Source organism: Phacochoerus africanus, chromosome X (assembly GCF_016906955.1).
Source record: "Phacochoerus africanus isolate WHEZ1 chromosome X, ROS_Pafr_v1, whole genome shotgun sequence".
Taxonomy (NCBI): domain Eukaryota; kingdom Metazoa; phylum Chordata; class Mammalia; order Artiodactyla; family Suidae; genus Phacochoerus; species Phacochoerus africanus.
Genome location: NC_062560.1, coordinates 44,517,497 through 44,538,139, shown reverse-complemented (window position 1 = coordinate 44,538,139; position 20,643 = coordinate 44,517,497). Strand labels below are relative to the sequence as shown.

General features: G+C 42.4%; 1 protein-coding gene and 1 pseudogene across 1 annotated transcript in view; one reads left to right on the top strand and one right to left on the bottom strand.

Moving 5' to 3' along the window:
• The window catches only part of ZNF81 (zinc finger protein 81), an 88,312-nt gene extending 70,475 nt beyond the window's left edge, over nucleotides 1-17,837 (bottom strand). Inside the window, exons 1-2 of the mRNA XM_047765707.1 lie at nucleotides 17,741-17,837; nucleotides 9,601-9,843 (exon numbers count right to left, since the gene is read on the bottom strand). Coding sequence (XP_047621663.1) covers nucleotides 9,601-9,672 — 72 coding nt within the window. The 5' untranslated portion in view covers nucleotides 9,673-9,843; nucleotides 17,741-17,837. The remainder of the gene's footprint in view (nucleotides 1-9,600; nucleotides 9,844-17,740) is intronic.
• On the top strand, nucleotides 14,003-18,683 carry LOC125118020 (uncharacterized; annotated as a pseudogene).
• Nucleotides 18,684-20,643: the final 1,960 nt, after the last annotated feature.

The following is a 20,643-nucleotide window of genomic DNA, read 5'->3' as shown; positions in this document are numbered from 1 at the left end:
TGTTAGTTTCTAGTATATAGCAAAGTGATTCAGATATATACATGTGCGTGTGTGTGTGTGTGTATTCCTTTTCAGATTCTTTTTTTATTATGGTTTATTACCCGATAGTGAAAACAGCTTCCTGTGCTATTCACTAGGATCTTGTTGGTTATCTACAGGGCCGCCCTTGACAAATGATGCAACAACATACCATAATCTAGCAGGCCTGAGAATAACTACACCTCAGGCGGACTTTGTGCACAGAGGCCAAATCTGAGCTGAGAGCTTCACACGTGGACATCACATCTGGATTTGACAAGAGTACAGCCCTGGGCATTTCCCATTGCCTCATTTCCAGACACAGTTGCTCAAGGATGACTTTATGGTTGTCTTGAACAAGAGGGGGTTTTAAATTCCACCTGAGCTCTGAAAATAGGGGCAGAAATCCCCCCTCCCCACCTTTCTGGGTTCTTGGAAATGACTTACTACGAAGAACACCTTTCCCCATCACATCTAATTCCCCATGCGATTAAGAGAAGACTTGCAGTAACTCTCACGCCTCCCAGAAGAATCCTAGCCTCTGCTGTGACAAGGCTAAATGCAGCCCTTTCTCCTTTTGTTGAAGCTGCTGAAAGGCCAGACAGAGACCCTCCAACTTCCCATTCTCTGCCTCATGAATGATTAACTGAGATTAAGACATGGAAGCTGGAGTTCCCGGGGTGGCGCAGCAGAACTGAATGCGACTAGGAACTATGAGGTTGTGGGTTTGATCCCTGGCCTCGCTCAGTGGGTTAAGGATCTGGCATTGCCGTGAGCTGGGGTGTAGGTCGCAGATATGGCTCAGATCTGGCGTTGCTATGGCTCTGGCGTAGGCCAGCGGCTACAGCTCCGATTCGACCCCTAGCCTGGGAACCTCCGTACGCTACGGCTGCGGCCCTAAAGGAAGCAAATTAAATGTCCATCAACAGGGGATTGTTAAGGGTGTGGTATATATATACACATACATACACACACACACACACACACACATATATACACAATGGAATACTACTCAGCCATAAAAAAGCATGAAATAATGCCATTTGCAGTAACATGGATGGATCAAGACATTATCATACTAAGTGAGGTAAGTCAGAGAAAGATGAATATCATGAGATCCCTAATATGTGGAATCTAATAAAATTGATACAACAGAACTTACAAAACAGAAATAGAGTCAAAGATTTTGAAACCAAACTTTTACCAAAGGGGAAATGTGGGGGGGAGGGATAAATTAGGGGGTTGGGATTGATAAATATACACTATTATATATAAAATAGATGGGTAACAAGGGCCTACTGCACAGCACAGGGAAGTTTACTCAATACTGTGTCATAACCAATATGGGAAAAGAATCTGAAAAGGAATGGATGTATGTATACATATATAACTGATTTACTTTGCTGTGTGCCTGAAATTAACACAACTTTGTATGTCAGCTATATTCCAATAAAATTTTTTAAAAAAGAAGGATGCAGCCAGACCTTGCTAAATTTAAGAAAAAAGAAAGAAAGAAAGAAAAAGAAAGAAAAAAAGGAAAAAGAGGAACTCACATCTTGTCCCCGTTTTTCATGGGAAAAATAAAAATTAAAGTGAACCACCTTTATTTAAAAAAAAAAAAAAGAAATGCGAGCCCCTTGAATGAGCTGGACACAGAGACAAACACTGTCTTTTCAGCTGAGACATCCTCTGAAGGCAGAAACAATCCCACCTACAAATCTCCCACTGTAACTTGACCACTCCTCCCCGTGGAAGTCAGGTCCAAGGCTGAAGGACCCAGCTGACAGTCTGATCTTTAGATCTGGGGTGCTCTCTCAACTACAATAGAGAGGTGTCCTTTCTTATTCAGTTTTGTCTTTAATAGTTAAAGATATCGGCTGGCTGAGAGGCCACATCAAAGGCACCCTGAACTTGTGTCCCATGACTGCTGTGGGTCCTGCTTAGGGGGCCCTACCACCTGTAAACAACACTTTCTTCTGGGGGGCATTCTGAGATCGTATTCCTATGTGGCCAGGTATTACCTTGCCTCCTCCGACCCCCCCAAAAAAACATGGTGATTTGCATCTCAGGGGTGGTCATAAGTGACCTGCAAATGTTTAAGGTGGGGACCAGTGGTTCAGGGAGCCCTTAAATGACTCTAAAAGAGGCCACCTCTGGTTGCTAGGAGGAGCTTCCTAGAGGGAGAAATGGCTTGTTATTTACAATACCCTAAGAGCAGTTACTCCTATGATAACGATCATCCAATTAGAAAAGGTGGTAAGCTGGAGTTCCCATTGTGACTCAGTGTGTTAAGAACCCAACATAGTGTCCAGGAGGATGTGGGATCGATCCCTGGCCTCGCTCAGTGGGTTAAGGATCCGGCATTGCCACAAGATGTGGCATAGGTTCCAGATGCTGCTCTGTTGCTGTGGCTGTGGCATAGGCCAGCAATTGCTAGTCCCATTCAACCTGGGAACTTCCATATGCCACAGATGGGGCCATAAAGAGAAAAAAAAATAGAAAAGGTGGTAGGAAATCTGTCCTTGATTGTGATTGGCCATGCTAGCTTGGTCCTGGAAGGCATTCTGGTCAGCCTCAGCTTAAAGGCCAAGGCAGAATCTGTGCAATTGTTAATACATCCTGCTGTACTTGGATTTGTGTCTCAGGCTGAGTGGAAAGGCCAGTATAGAAACTGCGAGAAGAGCACCTGGCTTTGTAAGATAAGCCATGATGGCTTATAGGATTTGCTCAGCTGATTGCGTCTGGAACCCCAGAGGTCACGGTTGAGCAAAATACTGTGGATCGGCCTTATTCTGCCACTGGGAGCCCTGGTGATAATAGCTTTAATTAAGTGCTGTGTGAGATAATAAATTTGGCCCTAGCCTCTGTCAGATGATTAATCGAAGTGGCCAATGGAAGAGTGTAGGCATGGGAACATTTGCAGAAAGGCAAGACGGTGTACAAACAAGCGGTGGATGTTGCTGGGAGACAATTCTCCATGGGTCTCTCATGTCTCTGTGCATCTTGTGAGTGCAGGCACTGACTGCCCTTTGCTCTGGACCATCTTTTCAAGGATGTTGGCACAGCAAGCAGCCTTGAAACATACTAGACCTCCCTCCAGAGTAAAGGACATATTTGCTTACTGCTCATTATAAAAGATTTGGGTAATCTCAGCAACCTATTGTGTGTGCGGGTGTCACCTGGCCTTCTTCTTCATGTCACCCTGCAGGAATTGGGACTCAGGGAACAGGCTAAGACTCAGGCTTCTATTGCCTTAAGTACTAAAGTCCTTTTTCTCCAGCCCAGGAGCCTCGTGTCTTCGGCCAGGATCCAGGCCACTGAGACAGGCCCACTTGTTAGCTTGCAAGCAGGATAAAATCTCAGACCCTTCACTGTTCTTGACAGACATAGGAACAAAATGCAATGTGTGGACCTCATTTGGATTCTAGTCTGCAGTAATCGGCTTTGAAAAGAAACTTGCTTAAGCGCTCTGAAAATTTTTTGTCATATGCTGGCCAGCCTCAATAAAAAAAAAAAAAAGTGGTAAAACAAACCATGATACAGAAATGAAATCTTTCACAGTTCCTGCCAAAATAACAGGGGGCCAAGAGAGGATCATGACCCTCAAACAAAATAAAGTGGAAATGAACAAAGATTTAAAAGTATAATGAAGAAAAAAATAACAGACATGTGGAAAAGATGAAATTCAATATACGTATAATTTGTGTCCCTAAAGAATTAACCCAAACTAATGGAACAGGCGAGCCCTCAAATATAGGGTTCAAGGAAAACTTACAACAAATAAAAGGAAATAGTAGTATACAAACCTTGTCAGTTAGTAGATGGTTTTAACACCTAGAACATTAATTATATTTTATAAAGTTAACGTTACAAAGGTATCCACTTAAAGAACCAAAAAAGAATCCAACCACTCCAAATCGTCAGAAGGAACACAAAACATGGCAAAATAGAGCATGTCATGAATGATATAACAAAGAAGCATTAACAACTAGAAGACATAATGTTAAACACATCTTTCATGTGTTGTATCAAAAACCCCCAATCCATCCCTCCTACATTCACATATCTTGTGATAAACCATATTGGAAAAGAACATGAAAAAGAACGTATATATGTGTATAACTGACTCACTTTGCTGTAGAACATCAGTCAGCACGACATTGTAAATCAATGACACTTCAACAAAATAATTTTTAAGAATTCACAAAGACTCACAGAATGACGAAAGTAAAAAGGATGAGCAAGGGTGTATCAGAAAACGCTGGGAGAAAGGAAGCAAGGTCTCCCTTCGAGGCAGAGGAGAATTCTTGGACAAAAGAAGTAAACAAGACAAAGGAAGATACTTTATAAAGGTATAAGAAGTGCCAAGAGAAAGGAAGCCAAGGTCTCCATTTTAATACTAGGAAGAGGAGAATTGTGGGAAAGGATTCAACAAGACAAAGGAGGACAATTTATAGAGATAAAAAGATGATCCAAAATGAAGAATCTGGATGTCATTAATGAACCCCCATTGCTTCAGCGACCATCCCTAGGGTGAGTCTGGGGAAGGAATGGAAGGGTGGGATGCTCGACCTTGATACGTCTTAAAATCAAGACTGGATGTTGACTTTTATCAAATCACACCTCTCGGATGCTATGTTAACATGGTGGATTATATAGAGATTTCGTAATGCCGAACCATATGCTCGGAATAATTGCTTTTTAAAGGCACTGCTGGATTCTGATGGATGATACGTATTTCATTTATAATTGCTCCATTGGTATTAACAAGTGAGACTGATCTATAATCAGCCAATTCTCTTTTGTCAGGATTTTGAAAGAAAACATTAAACAGAAAGTATAACAGACCCTCAGGAAGGTAAGATTCTGGCCAGGATGTCGAATATGGAGTGGGAATGGGAGCTTCGAGCATAATAAGGGAAGAGCTGAGGGCTAGGGAGCTGGTTCAACTCAGACTCTTAGGACCTGCATAGAAGAGCAAGGGAGAGCTGCAGGGGGAGGGATCCCGACCCCCAACCCCAATTCGAGGAAGCAAGTTTCTGGCCTGAAACCCAACCAGCAGCAGAAGACATTAAGCATACACAGCTGGTTTTGTCCCTGAACTTGCAGGAACTACTTATCTGGTGAAACACCCTAGCTGTCAGTGCACTGGGGGTCAAGGAAGGATGCTTGGAGATGGAAAATACTACTGCGTGTTATATGCTTTGGGCAGGTACCAGGACAGAAGGGGAAAGGTGATGCCATAGGAAACAGAGGAGCCATCTGGAGGAGAGGGGGAGGGGCTCAGGGGAGAGTTCAAGTCTTTCGAACAGGAAGGAAAGTCCATGGATACAGGAATGGAAGACATAAAGGCATTCAAATCTCTCATTTTCCCTCTACCTGCAAGTTTTGCTTCACTGCCTAAACTTTAAAATAGGCTACCTCTGTTTAAAATCATTCACCTCTGTTATGGACTGAATGTGTACCCCTAAAAATTTTTTTTTGCCTTTTTAGGGCCACACCTGTGGCATATGGAGGTTCTCAGACTGGGGGTCAGGTTGGAGATGCAGCCGCTGGCCTACGCCAGAGCCACAGCAACGCCAGATCCAAGCTATGTCTGCAACCTACACCATAGCTCACCGCAACACCGGATCTGTAACCCACGGAGCGAGGCCAGGGATCGAACCCGCAACCTCATGGTTCCTAGTAGGATGTGTTTCTACTGCGGCAGGACGGGAACTCCAAAACAGACATTCTTATACAACTGATATGACCCAGCAAGAAGGTCAGTTTGCTATATGGATCAAAAATGAAAATGCATATATATTGCTTGTCCTGAGAATTACACTTGCAGAATTTTCTCTATAAACATACTCCTTTATGTACAAGGATTTTCACTACAGCACTGTTTGTGATAGCAAAAAGGTTGGAAATATCTGAAACGTCTTTTAACTGGGGCCAGCTAATGTGGTATAACCATATAAGGGAATGAGATTCAGCCTTTAAAAAGAATGAAGCAACTCTTTATGTCTATTGACATTTAATGATCACCAAGCTTCATTGTTAAAGGAGAAAAGTGTTGGAAGTTTAAAAATGGATAGAGCATGTATGTGTGTATGGTTTTCTCTTTTGCTCTGTTTTTCTTTTCATGGCCACACCTGCAGGATATGGAGGTTCCCAGGCCAGGGGTTGAATCGGAGCTGCAGCTGCCAGCCTACACCACAGCCATGGCAACACCAGATCTAAGCCACATATGCAACCTACACTGCAGCTTGTGGCAATGCTGGATCCTTAACCCACTGACGGAGGCCAGTGGATCGAATCCATATCCTCACGGAGACTATGTCAGGTCCTTAACCTGCTGAGCCACAACAGGAACTCCTGTGTGTGTATGTGTGTTGCTGCTTTTGGAAAGGTTATATGGTAGACTGGGCTCAAAACTGCAAAGCATATATTTTCCTTTTCAAAAGATTTTTATGAAATATAATACTCATGTAGAAAAATATGACACATAAATATTTGGCTTAACTAATAATTCCAGGCAAATACCTCCCTAATTTCCACCCTGGTCTGGAAACAGAATGTTGCCAGCACTTAGCCCAGAAGGCTTCCTCATGCCTCTTTCCCTCCTTCTCCCGGCCTCCCCATCAGTCATGGAAAGCACTCTCCTGCCTCTGTTGGTAAGCACTTGCTTTCAAGTTTTACCACCTAGGAGTTCCCTAGTGGTACAGTGGGTTAAGGACCTGTCATCAGCACTGCTGCAGCTTGGGTCGCTGCTGTGGCAAAGGTTCAATCCCTGGTCTGGGAATGTCCACCTGCCACGGGCGTGACCCAAAAAAATTTTTTTTTACTTTGTTTTTCCATTATTTTTAAAAATTTATTATTCTTTTTTTTTAGGGCCACACCTGTGGCATATGGAAGTTCCCAGGCTAGGAGCTGAATCAGAGTTGTGGCTGCCGGCCTACACCACAGCCACAGCAATGCCACATCTGAGCTGTGTCTGCGACCTACACCACAGCTCACAGCAATGCCGGATCCTTAACCCAGTGAGTGAGGCCAGGGATCGAACCTGCATCCTCATGGATACTAGTCGGGTTTGTTTCCACTGAGCCACAATGGGGACTCCTGATAAAAAAAAATTTTAATAAAAAAAAAAAGTTTCACTACTTAACCATACATCCCTATGCAACATGGTTTTGTTTTGCTTGTCTTGAAACTTTACATAAATCAAAACAATACGAATTCTTTTGTGCCTGGTTTCTTTCATTCAACATTCTGTTCAGTGTACGTGTCCCTTCTACTACTGACAGACATTTAAGTTATTTCTGGTTTCTGGCTGTTATAAGCAATGCTACAGGGAGCATTTATACATGCATCCTGGTACCTGAGCCAAGGATTGCTCTTGAGGATTTTCCTAGAACTGTCATCTCATATGATGCTTTGATGAAGAAGGCTAAAATTGTTTTCCAAAGAGATTGTGCCAATTTACACTCCCACCAGCGGCACATGACCTGCTGATAGGAGCTAATATATCAGCAGCTATCTGTGCTGAAATGAGTATGTGAGCTGTTGATATGGCCCCTTATCCTTGCTAACGCTTCATTGTCCAGGCTTCTCCGTTGTAGCCATTCCGGTGGGAGTGGAGTGGTATTACATTGTGGTTTAACTTTTGCACTTCCCTATGACTAGTGAGATGGAGTACCGTGGCAGGTGTTATTAGCCATTCCATTATCATCTTCTGTTACATAACTATTCAAGTAAGGCCTCTGGCTACCAGGTGGTCTGCTTTTGTTTATTGTTTTGTCATCCTTTATACATCCTGAGTATTAAGTCCTCTACTGTCTACCTCTTCTCACACTCTGTGGCTGGTGATTTTCTTCTCGGTGGAAGCAATGATCATAAAAGTCAGGAGGGTTCTTATCTTTGGGAGTAGGGTGATTAGGGAATGCTGACTATGGATACTTTCTAGAGTTACACAGTGAAAAAACACCAAGCTGGACCTATCTGTTGTGCATCCTTTTCTGTATATAGGTTATATTTTAAAATATTTTTAAATTTTTTTTTGTCTTTTTGCCATTTCTTGGGCCGCTCTCACGGCATATGGAGGTTCCCAGGCTAGAAGTCAAATCAGAGCTGTAGCTGCCAGCCTACACCAGAGCCACAGCAACGCGGGATCCGAGCCGCCTCTGCAACCTACACCACAGCTCACGGCAATGCCAGATCCTTAACCCACTGGGCAAGGCCAGGGATCGAACCCGCAACCTCATGGTTCCTAGTCGGATTCGTTAACCACTGCGCCACGACGGGAACGCCCTAAAATATTTTTTAAAAGATAGGCTGGGAGTTCCGATTGTGGCTCAGCGGTCACGAGCCCGACGAGTACCCCTGAGGACAGGGGATTTCCTGGGGGATGGCAAACAGAAGACACCGAGGTCACAGCTGTGTGTGGAGCTGAGAGAGCAACCAGACCAGCCTTTCAGCAAGGCAACAAGGTCCAGGAGAGATTTCTTCAAAGAGAAGATACAGATGCCCTGAGCTGAGACAGCAAACCCTTGGTACTAGCTGTGTTAATGTGGGCCCGATACTTTTTCTCTATGCCCCAGTTTCCCCCTCTATGAAATGGGACTAGCAATGCCATCTACTGCTTGAGGTTGTTATGAAGATGAGTTAGTATATGCAGTGTGGGTGTAACAGTGCCGGACACAGAGTAAACATTATAAGAGTGTTTATAATTACAGTCGCTATGATTATCACCTAGTATGTTTGAATAATACACAGAGAAGAGATTTAAACAACTGGAAAGAATTTGGAGTCGAATTTCTGAGATATAGATATATATATATAGAGAGAGAGAGGGAGTAAAGCGAAGAAATGACTAAAGCAGAAAATTACTAATTCTAGGGAAAAGAAAAAGTTCTGCAAAAAATAGTAATCACAGCATGGATACTATATGATTCAACTATAAACAGTCACAGGAATAAACACTGATGGCAGAGCTGATCAAAACAGTGACAACTAGACGTAAAACTAGAGGTTAGTGTGTACGTGAGTAGGGGCTGCACGGAAAATCTAAATCTCGGCCTTCCAGAGTGGAAAGTCAACAGATAATATCCAAAACTAAAAAAAAAAAGAAAGAAAGAAAAGAAATGAAAGGAAGAAAAAGAATCCATTAAAAAGATTAAGAAGCCTTGCTTCTAGGGAGCTAGAATCTAGGCGAAACAAAGCAGGGAGGGGGCATTGCTTTAAGAAGACTTAGAGAATGATTTGATATCTTTTGCCCCTTGTGAATAAAACTAGAAATTATTTCAAATTACAAAGTGGAAAGAGATATTCCTAAAAAATAGACAAGAATGATAAAAGGGTTATCAACCTTAATATTTAAAAAAAAAAAAAACCTGTTTTCAAATCCATAGGCTAAAACAAATCAGCAGTGGAGAGAAGAAAATTCACATAAGGGAAATGAATTAACCAATAAAAATCCCCTGATTATGCTGCCTGGTTTTTTTTTTTTTAAAAAAAAAAGTCATACAAATTAGAATAATGAGATACTATCTTTCATTCTGGATGAATTCCTACCCCAAGGCACCTCTTCCTCCTCTTTACCTCGCAGGAGCTGTCAGGTTCCCCCGTAGTTAGGGCCAGGGAAGACCCATGAGAGCTCCGGTGGGCTGGCATCTTCTTGCTGGGCCTCAGTGCTTGGGCTTTCTTGCAGAAGACTCCTTTCTTCCCTGGAGCCCAAGGCCGGGAGAGTTGGTGGACTCACCAAAGCTGCTGGGGCCGGAAGGAAGATCCTGCAGCCTTGACTACAGGGTCTGGCCCAGGGGCTCCACAGAGACGCCAAGAAACCTGGAAAGACAGGGTCCACATGGTCAGGCACTCGGCATTCACCCCATAAACTCTTCCTGAGGGCACTGGATACCGTGGAATAGACAAAGCCATGTTACACACCTGTTCTGGTTATCAAAATGGAATACGAGGAGTTCTTGGCGTGGCTCTGTGGAAACGAATCTGACGGGTATCCATGAGGACACAGGTTCAATCCCTGCCTTGTTCAGGGGTTACGGATCCGGCATTGACATGACCTGTGGTGTAGGTCACAGATCTGGTCTTGGATCTGGCATGGCTGTGGCTATGGTGTAGGCCGGTGGCTACAGCTCTGATTCAGCCCCCTAGCCTGGGAACCTCCACATGCCGTGGGTGTGGCCCTAAAAAAGACAAAAAAAAAAAAAGGAATATGAGGGGCTCCTGCTGTGTCACAACGGGATCAGCAGTGTCTCTGCAGTGCCAGGACACAGGTTTGATCTCTGGCCTGGCACAGTGAGTTAAAGGATTTGGCTTGGTCACAGATGTGGTGTAGGCCACAACTGTGGCTTAGATCGGACCCCTGACCCAGAACTCTATATGTCATAGGGTAGCCCCCCCCAAAAAAAGGAATATGAATGAGACCATGAGATCTAGACTAAAATTAATAAAGGTTTAAATTCTAGCTTTGCAACTTCTAGCTATAGGAATACAAAAATGTTTCTTCTGGTTTTTTCCAAAACGAATTAAAACTATTTATCGCAAGGGATTGTGAAAATTAAATGATGATGTTTTTAAGACACTCAAAACCACACTGGCCCAGGTAAACATTTAATTCATATTAGCAAGTACTGTTACTACAAGGAATCATGTAATGTGCAGAAGGAGGTACCTCATTTAATTTGTACACCAATCCTGTCATCTATGGTTGCTGTAATTATTATTATTTCATTTTATGCATACAGAAACAGCTGGCTTCAAAGTTCACACTCTCAATGGTACATCACATGGTACATTTTGCTTTTTTATTTTTATTTTTATTTTTTGTCTTTTTAGGGTAGCACCCACGGCATGTGGAAGTTCCCAGGCCAGGGGTCGAATCAGAGCTGTAGCCGTTGGCCTACACCACAGCCACAGCAACACCAGCTCAGAGCCTCGTCTGCAACTTACACCATAGCTCATGGCAACGCCAGATCCTTAACCCACTGAGCAAGGCCAGGGATCGAACCCACATCCTCATGGATACTAGTCAGGTTTTTAACTGCTGAGCCACAAAGGGAACTCCCACATGGTACCTTTTAAGTGAGAGGCTCAAAATAAATGCGGTTCTATTCAATGGATGCTGAAATCAGGACTGTAATTTGGAATAAAAATGTCAAGTAAATTTCTTTAAGCAGAAGAGAGATGTCATGAGGAAAATACTAATAGCCTGGGACTAAAATTTTAATTACCCCAAAAACATCCAGATGTAAAAACTGCTTCTCCTGTTGAGGGAACTAGGGAGGGAAGGTTGTCTCTAGGTCTAAGCCAAGGTGCAATTTCATCATGATCAACTAATACAGGCACTACAGATTAAGTCATTCTTGTTGAGAAAGGGAAAATATCATACACAATGAAGACGAACTTGGAGTTCCCGTTGTGGCTCAGTGGTTAACAAATCCGACTAGGAACCATAAGGTTGCGGGTTCGATTCCTGGCCTTGCTCAGTGGGTTAACGATCCGGCGTTGCCGTGAGCTGTGGTGTAGGCGGCAGAGGCAGCTCGGATCCCACGTAGCTGTGGCTGTGGTATAGGCTGGTGGCCACAGCTCCTAGACCCCTAGCCTGGGAACCTCCATATGCCACGGGAGCAGCCCAAGAAAATGGCAAAAAAAGAAGAAGAGGAACTTAAGACAACAGAAGTAAAACATGGGATGAGGGAGTTCCTGTTATGGCTCAGCAGAAACAAATTCAACTAGTATCCATGAGGATGTGGGTTCGATCCCTGGCCTCGCTCAGTAGGTTAAGGATCCAGCGTTGCCCAGAGCTGTGGTCTAGGTCGCCGAGGCGGCTCAGATCTGGTGTTGCTGTGGCTGTGGTGTAGGCCAGCAACTGCAGCTCGGATTCAGCCCCTAGCCTGGGAACTTCCACATGCTGTGGGTGTGGCCTGAAAAAGCAAAATAAAGAAAGAAAGAATGTGTCCCAAAAGAAGATCTGGTAGACGTTTTAATGTTGGGAATTGACAAGCTATATTCTGTGGTCATAGTATACAATGCTCGACATCAACAGTTCTTAGAGAAATACAATCAAAACCAAAAATGTTCCATTCAGTAGGAGGCCATATCCATTAGGATGGCTTAAAACAAAAAAGACAGTATCGAGTGTGGATGAGGTGTGAATAAATCTGAGCTCTCATACATTGCTGGGAGAATTGTAAAACGGTGCGGCCATTCTGGAAAACAGGATGGCAGTTCCTCAAAATGCTACCCATAAAGTCATCATATGATCCAGCAATTCCACCCCTAGGTCTCTACCAAGAGAAATAAAAACACATGTCCACTGCAAAAGGTGTACACAAATTGATCCCTGGCCCAGGAAATTCCACATGCTGCAGGTGTGGCCGAAAACAAACAAACAAAACGTGTACACAAATATTCACAGCAGCATTATTCATAGTAGCCAAAAAGTGGAAACCACTTAAATATTCATCAACTGATAAAGAGGACAGGCAAACAAAACGTGTGGTGTCCATCAAATGATGAACAGATATGGGGAGTGCCCACTGTGGCTCAGAGATCACGAACCCAACTAGGATCCATGAGGATATAGGTTCAATCCCTGGCCCCACTCAGTGTGTTCAGGATCCAGTGTTGCCATGAGCTGTGGTGTAGGCTGCAGACACAGCTCGGATCCCACATTGCTACGGCTGTGGTGCAGGCAAGCAGCTGCAGCTCCAGTTCAACCCCTAGCCTGTGAAGCTCCATATGCCACAGGCGCAGCCCTTAAAAAAAAAAAAAGGAATATTATTGGGCAATAAAAAATAAGTACCCATACATGCTATATATAACATGAATAAACCTTGAAATCATTCTTTTACATGTAAGAAGACAGTCACAAAGGACCATATATTTTATGATTCCATTTATATAAAATGTCCAAAATAGGCAAATATATAGAGACCGAAAACTGATTAGAACTTGCCTAGGGCTGAAAGTGTGGGGTGACAGGAATGGTGAATGTCTGCTAATACGTGTCTCCCTCTCGCTCCCTCCCCTGCTTTCTGGGGTGTTGCAAATGTTCTAAAATTAGATTGTGATGATTGCACAGCACTGTGAATGCATTAAAAACCATTGGATTTTGGTTTAAATGGTGAATTTTATGGTATTGAATATGCCTAAATAAGTCTGTTATAGATATCTGGATAAGTAAATCTGGTTTGTTTTTTTTTGTTGTTGTTGTTGTTGTTGTTTTTGCCATTTCTTGGGCCACTCCCACAGCATATGGAGGTTCCCAGGCTAGGGGTCGAATCAGAGCTGTAGCCACCGGCCGACACCACAGCCACAGCAACACGGGATCCGAGCCGCATCTGCAACCTACATCACAGCTCACGGCAACGCCAGATCCTTAACCCACTGAGCGAGGCCAGGGATCGAACCCCAAACCTCATGGTTCCTAGTCGGATTCATTAACCACTGAGCCATGACGGGAACTCCAGTAAATCTGTTTTAAAAGAAAAGAAACGCTTTCCTAAATAACCCAGGATCAAGGTTAGAAATCAATACAGAAGCGCTACGATTTTTACCAGAAGTCATGGAATGCACTAAAGTTGTATACAGAGTGAAATTTATAGATTTGAATGGCTTTATTTTTCATTAAAAATATATATAACAGGGAGTTCCCATTGTGGCACAGCGGAAACGAATCTGACTAGTAACCATGAGTTTGCGGGTTCAGTCCTTGGCCTCGCTCAGGGGGTTAAAGATCTGGCATTGTTGTGAGCTGTGGTGTAGGTCAAAGGTGTGGCTCGGATCCCACCCTGCTGTGGCTATAGCATAGGCCAGCGGCTGCAGCTCCGATTCGACCTCTAGCCTGGGAACCTCCATATGATGTGGGTGCGGCCCCCCTCCCCCCAAAAAGCTAAATAAATAAATAAATACATAAATAAATACAACGGATGCAGATTGTGTCACCTGGAGCTTAAGCAGTTGCACAAGGGTATTGAAAACAATGGCCAAAAACAAACTAAGAGGGCAGAAGTCCAAAAATGTATTCCATATATCCAGCCCAAAAACTTTAAGGTTAAAAATACAGCAAAACCAGTTACCGCTAATCCTAAGAAGATAAACATTGTGAGTGATGAAAAAGTTAATAAGTGAAAAAAGCTTTTAAAGATGTGCAAAAGGAATTTGCACATTTCTCAAAAGGCCTTTCTCTTGAACGTCTGCAGAAACAGCTGATTCCTCAGCAGTGCCATAAAAATGAACCAGTTAATGCTGATGAAGCTACAAGATTAATGGCTCAGCTGTCATACATTGGTGATGTATCAAATTCCCCCCAAAGATCAACAAATTAAAAGTTTCATACCATTAGTAAATAAAACAAGAGCTTATATATTCAGCCTGAAACATCAGAAGTAGAAAAAAACAAAATTAAGCAACCCCCCCAAAAAGGAAAGTTGTAATTAATTTTAAAAAACCTTAAATAAATCAAATAAATATAATAATAGGAGTTTAAATAAAACTAAGAGTTGGTCCTTTAAAATGACCAATGTCATAGATAACTCCATAGCAAATGAGATAAAGAACAGTTAAAAAACAGATATAGATACACACATGTATGAAAATACTACCCATCAAAACTTGTGGGATGCAGATAAAGCAGTGTTGAGAGGGAAATTTATAATCCTAAATATCTATGTTAGAAAAGAATTAAGGTATTAAATCAACAAGGTAAGCTCCCACCACAAGATACTACGAAAGGAAAAGCGAAGTAAACCCAAAGCAAGCAGAAGGAAGTAATAAATGTAAGAGCAGAAATTGATGGAATTGAAAACAGAAAAACAAGAGCGAAAAACCAATGAAACCAAACGTTGGTTTTTTGAACAGATTGATAAAATTGATAATCCTCTAGCAAAACTGACAAAGATAAAAAGAGCGAAGACACAAATTACCAGCATCAGAAATGAAATAGGAGATATAACTATATATTCTCCAGCCATTAAAAGAAAAGGGAACATGAAAATTAACTCAGAATGGACTAAAGACCTAAATGTAAGGCCGGATACTATAAAACTCTCAGAGGAAAACATAGGCCGAACACGCTGACATAAATTGCAGCGTTATCTTTTTGGATCCACCTTCGAAAGTAATGAAAAGAGAAACAAAAATAAACCAATGGGGCCTAATTAAACTTAAAAGCTTTTGTACGGCAAAGGAAATAATAAACAAAACAAAAAGACAGCCCACAGAATAGGAGAAAATATTTGCAAACGAAGAGACCAACAGTGATTAGTCTCCAAAATGTACAAACAGCTCATGCAGCTTCCTATCAAAAAAACAAACAACCCAGTCAAAAAACGGGCAGATCTAAATAGACCTTTCTCCAAAGATATACAGATGGCCAAAAAAGCATATGAAAAGATGCTCAGCCTCACTAATTATCAGAGAAATGCAAGTCAAAACTTCATGAGGTATCACTTCACACCAGTCATAGTGGCCATCATCAGAAAGTCTACAAATGGAGTTCCCTCATGGCCTAGCAGGTTAAAGATCTGGTGTGTCAATACTGTGGCATGGATTTGACTCCCGGCACAGGAATTTGTGCATGCTGCAGGTGCAGTGAAAAAAAAAAAAAAGAAAGAAAAAAAAGGTTTACAAACAATAAATGCTAGAAAGGTGTGGAAAACCCACCCTGTTGGTGGGACTGTAAATTGGTACAGCCACTATGGAGAACAGTATGGAGGCTCCTTAAAAAACTAAAAACAGAACTATCGTATAATCTAGCAATCCCACTCCTGGGCATATATCCAGAGAAAACCATAATTCATAAAGAAACATGCACCCCAATGTCCACTGAAACACGATTTACAATAGCCCAAGACATGAACGCAGCCTCAATGTCCATCATCAGAGGAATGGATAAAGAAGATGCACATATATAAAATGGAATATTACTCAGCCACTAAAAAGAATGAAATAATGTCATTTGCAGCAAGATGTATGGACCTAAAGACTACCATACTGAGTAAAGTAAATAAGAAGAGAATGACAGATATCATATGATGTCACTTATATATAGAAAACATTTTAAATGATACAAAATGAACTTATTTACAAAACAGAAAACTGCCTCACAGACTTCAAAAACAAACTTATGGTTACCAAAGGGGAAATACAAGGGGAGGGATAAATGAGAAGTCTGGGATTAACATATACACACTACTATACATAAAATAGAAAAGTAACAAGGACCTACTAGCACAAGAAACTCTACTCGAGAGTCTGTAATAACCTATATGGGAATAGAATCTGAAAAAGAATGGATACATGTGTATGTATAACCGAATCCCTTTGCTGTACACCTGAAACTAACACAACATTGTAAATCAACTCTACCCCAATATAAAATAAAAACAAAAAAAGAAGTATCACAAGCTACTTTATGCACATAAATTCAAAAACGTGGGTGAAGCAGTCCAATTCCTCACAAAACAGAGGACCTCCCCAACTTAGCCACAATTAAATACATAGATACTCTAGAATGATATTAAATAGATAATAGTCATTTAACTACTACAGAAATTGAAGCCACAATCAAAAAGCTTCCAAAAGAAAATTTCCAGGCCCAGATGGTTTCACTGGAGAATTCTACCAAACATTTAAAGAAAAAATTCTACACAATCTTCCAGAAAATAAGAGAACACTTCCTAACTCACTGATTGAGGACAGTATTACCCTAATACTAAAACCAAAGACAGTACAAAAAAAGAAAACTATAGACCAGTATCTCTCATGCACCTAGACGCAAAAATCCTCAAAAAAATATTAACTAATCTCTCCTGCAATATATTAAAAAAAAAAGAAATATAAACCACAACCAAGTACGGTTTATTCCAGAAATGAAAGGCTGGTTCAATATTCAAAAATCCCCCATACTAAGAGGCTAAAGAAGAAAAATCACAAGATCATATAAATTCATACAGTATTAACAAATTCAACACACAGTCTTGATAAAAGTGGACAGACACATAGATCACTGGAACATAACAGAGAACCTAGAAACGGCCCCACAAAAGTATGGCAAATTTAGACAAAGGTGCAGAACAAGTCAGTGGAAGAAATACAGTCTTTTTGACAAGTGGTGCTGGAGTAACTGGACATCCAAATAAATGGACCTCGATCTAAGTAAGTCTCACACTTTATACAAAACTTAACTCAAAATGGATCATGGACAGCAGGAAGAAGAAATGAGCAAATCACCATCACAGTGGAAACTTAATCACTCCTTTCTCTGCAACAGAATAAGCAAACCCAACAAAGTACAAATTTTGTAGAACACAATTGACAGCTAAACGACTAAATATTATTTTCGAATTATACATGGAACTTTTATTTTAAAAAATTCACCAAGGACTAGGCCATGAGTCCCCCTCAGATTTCAAGAAATGAGCTTCACGTAGACATTTTTCCGACCACAGAAAACTAAGGTTAGAAGTCTCTTTAAAAGATAAACTTTAGTGAAACGAAAACGCACTTCTAAAGAATTCATGGGCAAAATAAAAATGATCAACTCCTAAAAAAACACTTGGGATATAATGCGCCAAACCTTGTGGGTCTCAGAGTGAACTTTAGGACCTTAATGTTGATATGAGAAAAGAGGAAAGCCTAAAAAACAACGAGCGAGTCATCCGACTACATTCAGAAAACCGGTTCCATCACTGACCACACAGAATTCCACAACACTTACCCTCCCCAGGTCCCCATCACCTCCGCATCCCTCCGGTACAGAGCACCGAGATCCTCTTGACAACAACTATTAAACCTCGGCTGAGAACCGCAGTTGCTTCCGGTCACCACCCCTAGCACCGCCCCTTCTCCGGGTTTGGGACTTCGTACGAAGGGGCGTGGTCCTGCGCACGCGCAAAACCACATTCGAAGCCGCGGTCAGCCAAGCGTCAACATGGGGATGTTACGGAGTCTGTGTTTGGGGGGGCCTTCGGTGGCCCTCGGCTGCGCTATCAAGCGCCGAACATGGCCGCGCCCATGTTGTGCTTCCCTATGGGGTCCGCCATGTTGGAGGAGTGTCCATTCCGTACGGAGGATGAGACGTCTCTAAACTCACATTTGCGGAGCAGGGGCGCTGTCTCGCAGGTGTTGGAGAGCTCGCGTAGGGAAGTTTCTCTGGGCAGGCTTCCTGGAGGAGGAGTCTTTGGATCTGTACTCAGTGGATCTGTGTCATAACGTTCAGAGAAGCTGAGGGGCCCTCTGGAAAAACGCAGATGTGCCTGTGGCTCTTATCTCTTGGCGGATACCACAGCATGAGAAGAGGGGGGAGAAGCCAGGCTGGTTGCAGGTCTCTCCTGGAACATACTACAAAGAAAGAAAAGGAAAAAAAATCAGGGACCTGCAAGGCCACCCAGGACACAGCACTGGGAGGAAAAGTCAGTGTTAGAATCCCCTCTGTTGGGCTTGTGGGGTTGGCTGTGAGGTGTGGCTCCCCAAACCTACGTTATCTCCCACTCCAGCTACCTCAGCTAGAATAAAAGTTTGTACCAATGGTTTTTTTATTTTTCCTTAATCTAATGCAGTAGGTCAATAAAAATATCTTTAGGAAACTTTATTATTTTTATTTTCTCATAAAGCAAAATCTATGTAGCAGTAATGCCCTTACTTTCCAAGTGTACCTTTAAGGCAAGACTGATGCTGCCCTTCAACCAGCTTGTTACCCCTTATCACCTCCAGTATGGAAGGGCGAGAGATTCCCCTGCCCTCTGGGAGATGTCACTGGGGCAGAAAGGGAAGAAATCTTGCTGCTCTTCACCTGGGAATGCCTACTTAACGTTCAAAATCAAGTTCAGATAGCTCCTCCTCCAGGGAATCCTCCTGACAAAGGAAGAAGTCTCTGTGCCCCGCTGAAGCCTTTTCTGAATCCTCAGGTGAGGAAGGGAAGTTTTGAGGGGCTCAGGTATGAACTGACTGGATGATCGCATTCTGTCACATCTCCTCTGGGCTTCAGTTTGACACTCTGGAATGTACGGGTGTCCTATTTCAATCAGCCTAAGACCATCTGGGACTAATTTGTGGTCTGATAGATCTTTCAGTCAGTGAGGGAGACCACATACCAGAGAAACCATGGGGTAGATCACTAAACAAAGGAAAAAAAACAGAGTTATATTGGATTCGGAGGAACAGTGCTGTCCTGATTAAATGTAAGTGAAGCAGTGGTTTGTAAACTTAAAGCAAAGCAGGCCTGTATGTGGACTGTAACGTGAGCCCATAATCCTGTTTCCTTGGAAACGAGAAAGATACAGAATTTTGTGTCTAGGGCCCCCTTCTCTCTGCACCAGGGTTGGAAATCTTAGCTGCTCTTTGGTGGCTAAGTGACTTAGAATCTCCAGCAAGAGTGGGATGTTCTATTTGCACTGCTACCATTTCAAGCAGCAATTTCTAATAGTCTATGATCGCAGAGAACAAAGTTTCTTAGTGACTAAGAAAGCGGGAGTCACTCAAAATAGGAATTCTTTATGGTGTTATGGCTGTAGGACATCCCCGGGGGAAATGCTTCCTGTTCACTTGCCATCTGACTTTATCCGTGTCTGTTCTCCCAGCCCTGTGAATGGCAGAGCAGATTTTTATACTCTGAGCTAATTTTTACTTTCTTAGAGGGTTGGATCCTGAGTATCCCAGATTTTCTTTCTGCCCCCTATAACCCTGGTCTGTTTTTTTTTTTTTTTTTTTTTTGAATGAATAAAGAAGAAATGGGATCAGTGAAAGCACTTTTGGCATGAATACATGTCTCATAGAGCACCAGGAATCACTGTTAATGTGTCATAATAGTACTATTAGACTAATAGACTATTGCAGAGAAGAAAGAAAGATAGAGCCAATAAACACATGAAGAGATGTTCAAAGTCACCAGTGGAGTTCCTGTTGTGGCTCAGCAGAAACGAACCCAACTAGTATCCATTAGTTTGCAGGTTCGATTCCTCAGTGCGTTTAAGAGCCAGGTGGTATTGTGAGCTGTGGTGTAGGTCGCAGATGCGGCTCGGATACCGTGTGTGTTGCTGTGGCCGTGGTGTAGGATGGCAGCTGAAGCTCTGATTCGAACCCTAGCCAGGGAAACTCCATCTGCCGCCCCTACATTTTAAAAAAATTAACGAATTAATGCCATTTGCAGCAACATGGATGCAACTAGAGGTTTTTTAAGTGAAGTAAGGCAGAAAGAGAAAGACAGATACCATAGGATATCACGTATGGTACAGATGAACCTCTCTACAGAACAGAAATGGACTCACAGACACGGAGAACAGACTTGCGGTTGCCAAGGGGGAGGGGGAGGGAGTGGGATGGATGGGGAGTTTGAGGTCAGTAGATGCAAACTATTGCATTTAGAATGGATCAGCAATGAGGTCCCACTGGACAGCACAGGGCACTGTGTCCAATCTCTTGGGACAGATAATGATGGAAGATAACATAAGAAAAAATAAAAATATGTATGACTGGATCACTTTGCTATACAGCAGACACTGGCACCACATTATAAATCAACTATAATTTTTTTAAAAAGAGAATGTTTGCATGGAGGAAAAAAAAAGAGAAAAGTCTGTATGGAGAAAAGTGTTGTCCCTTCCTTGAAAGGGGTAAGAAAAT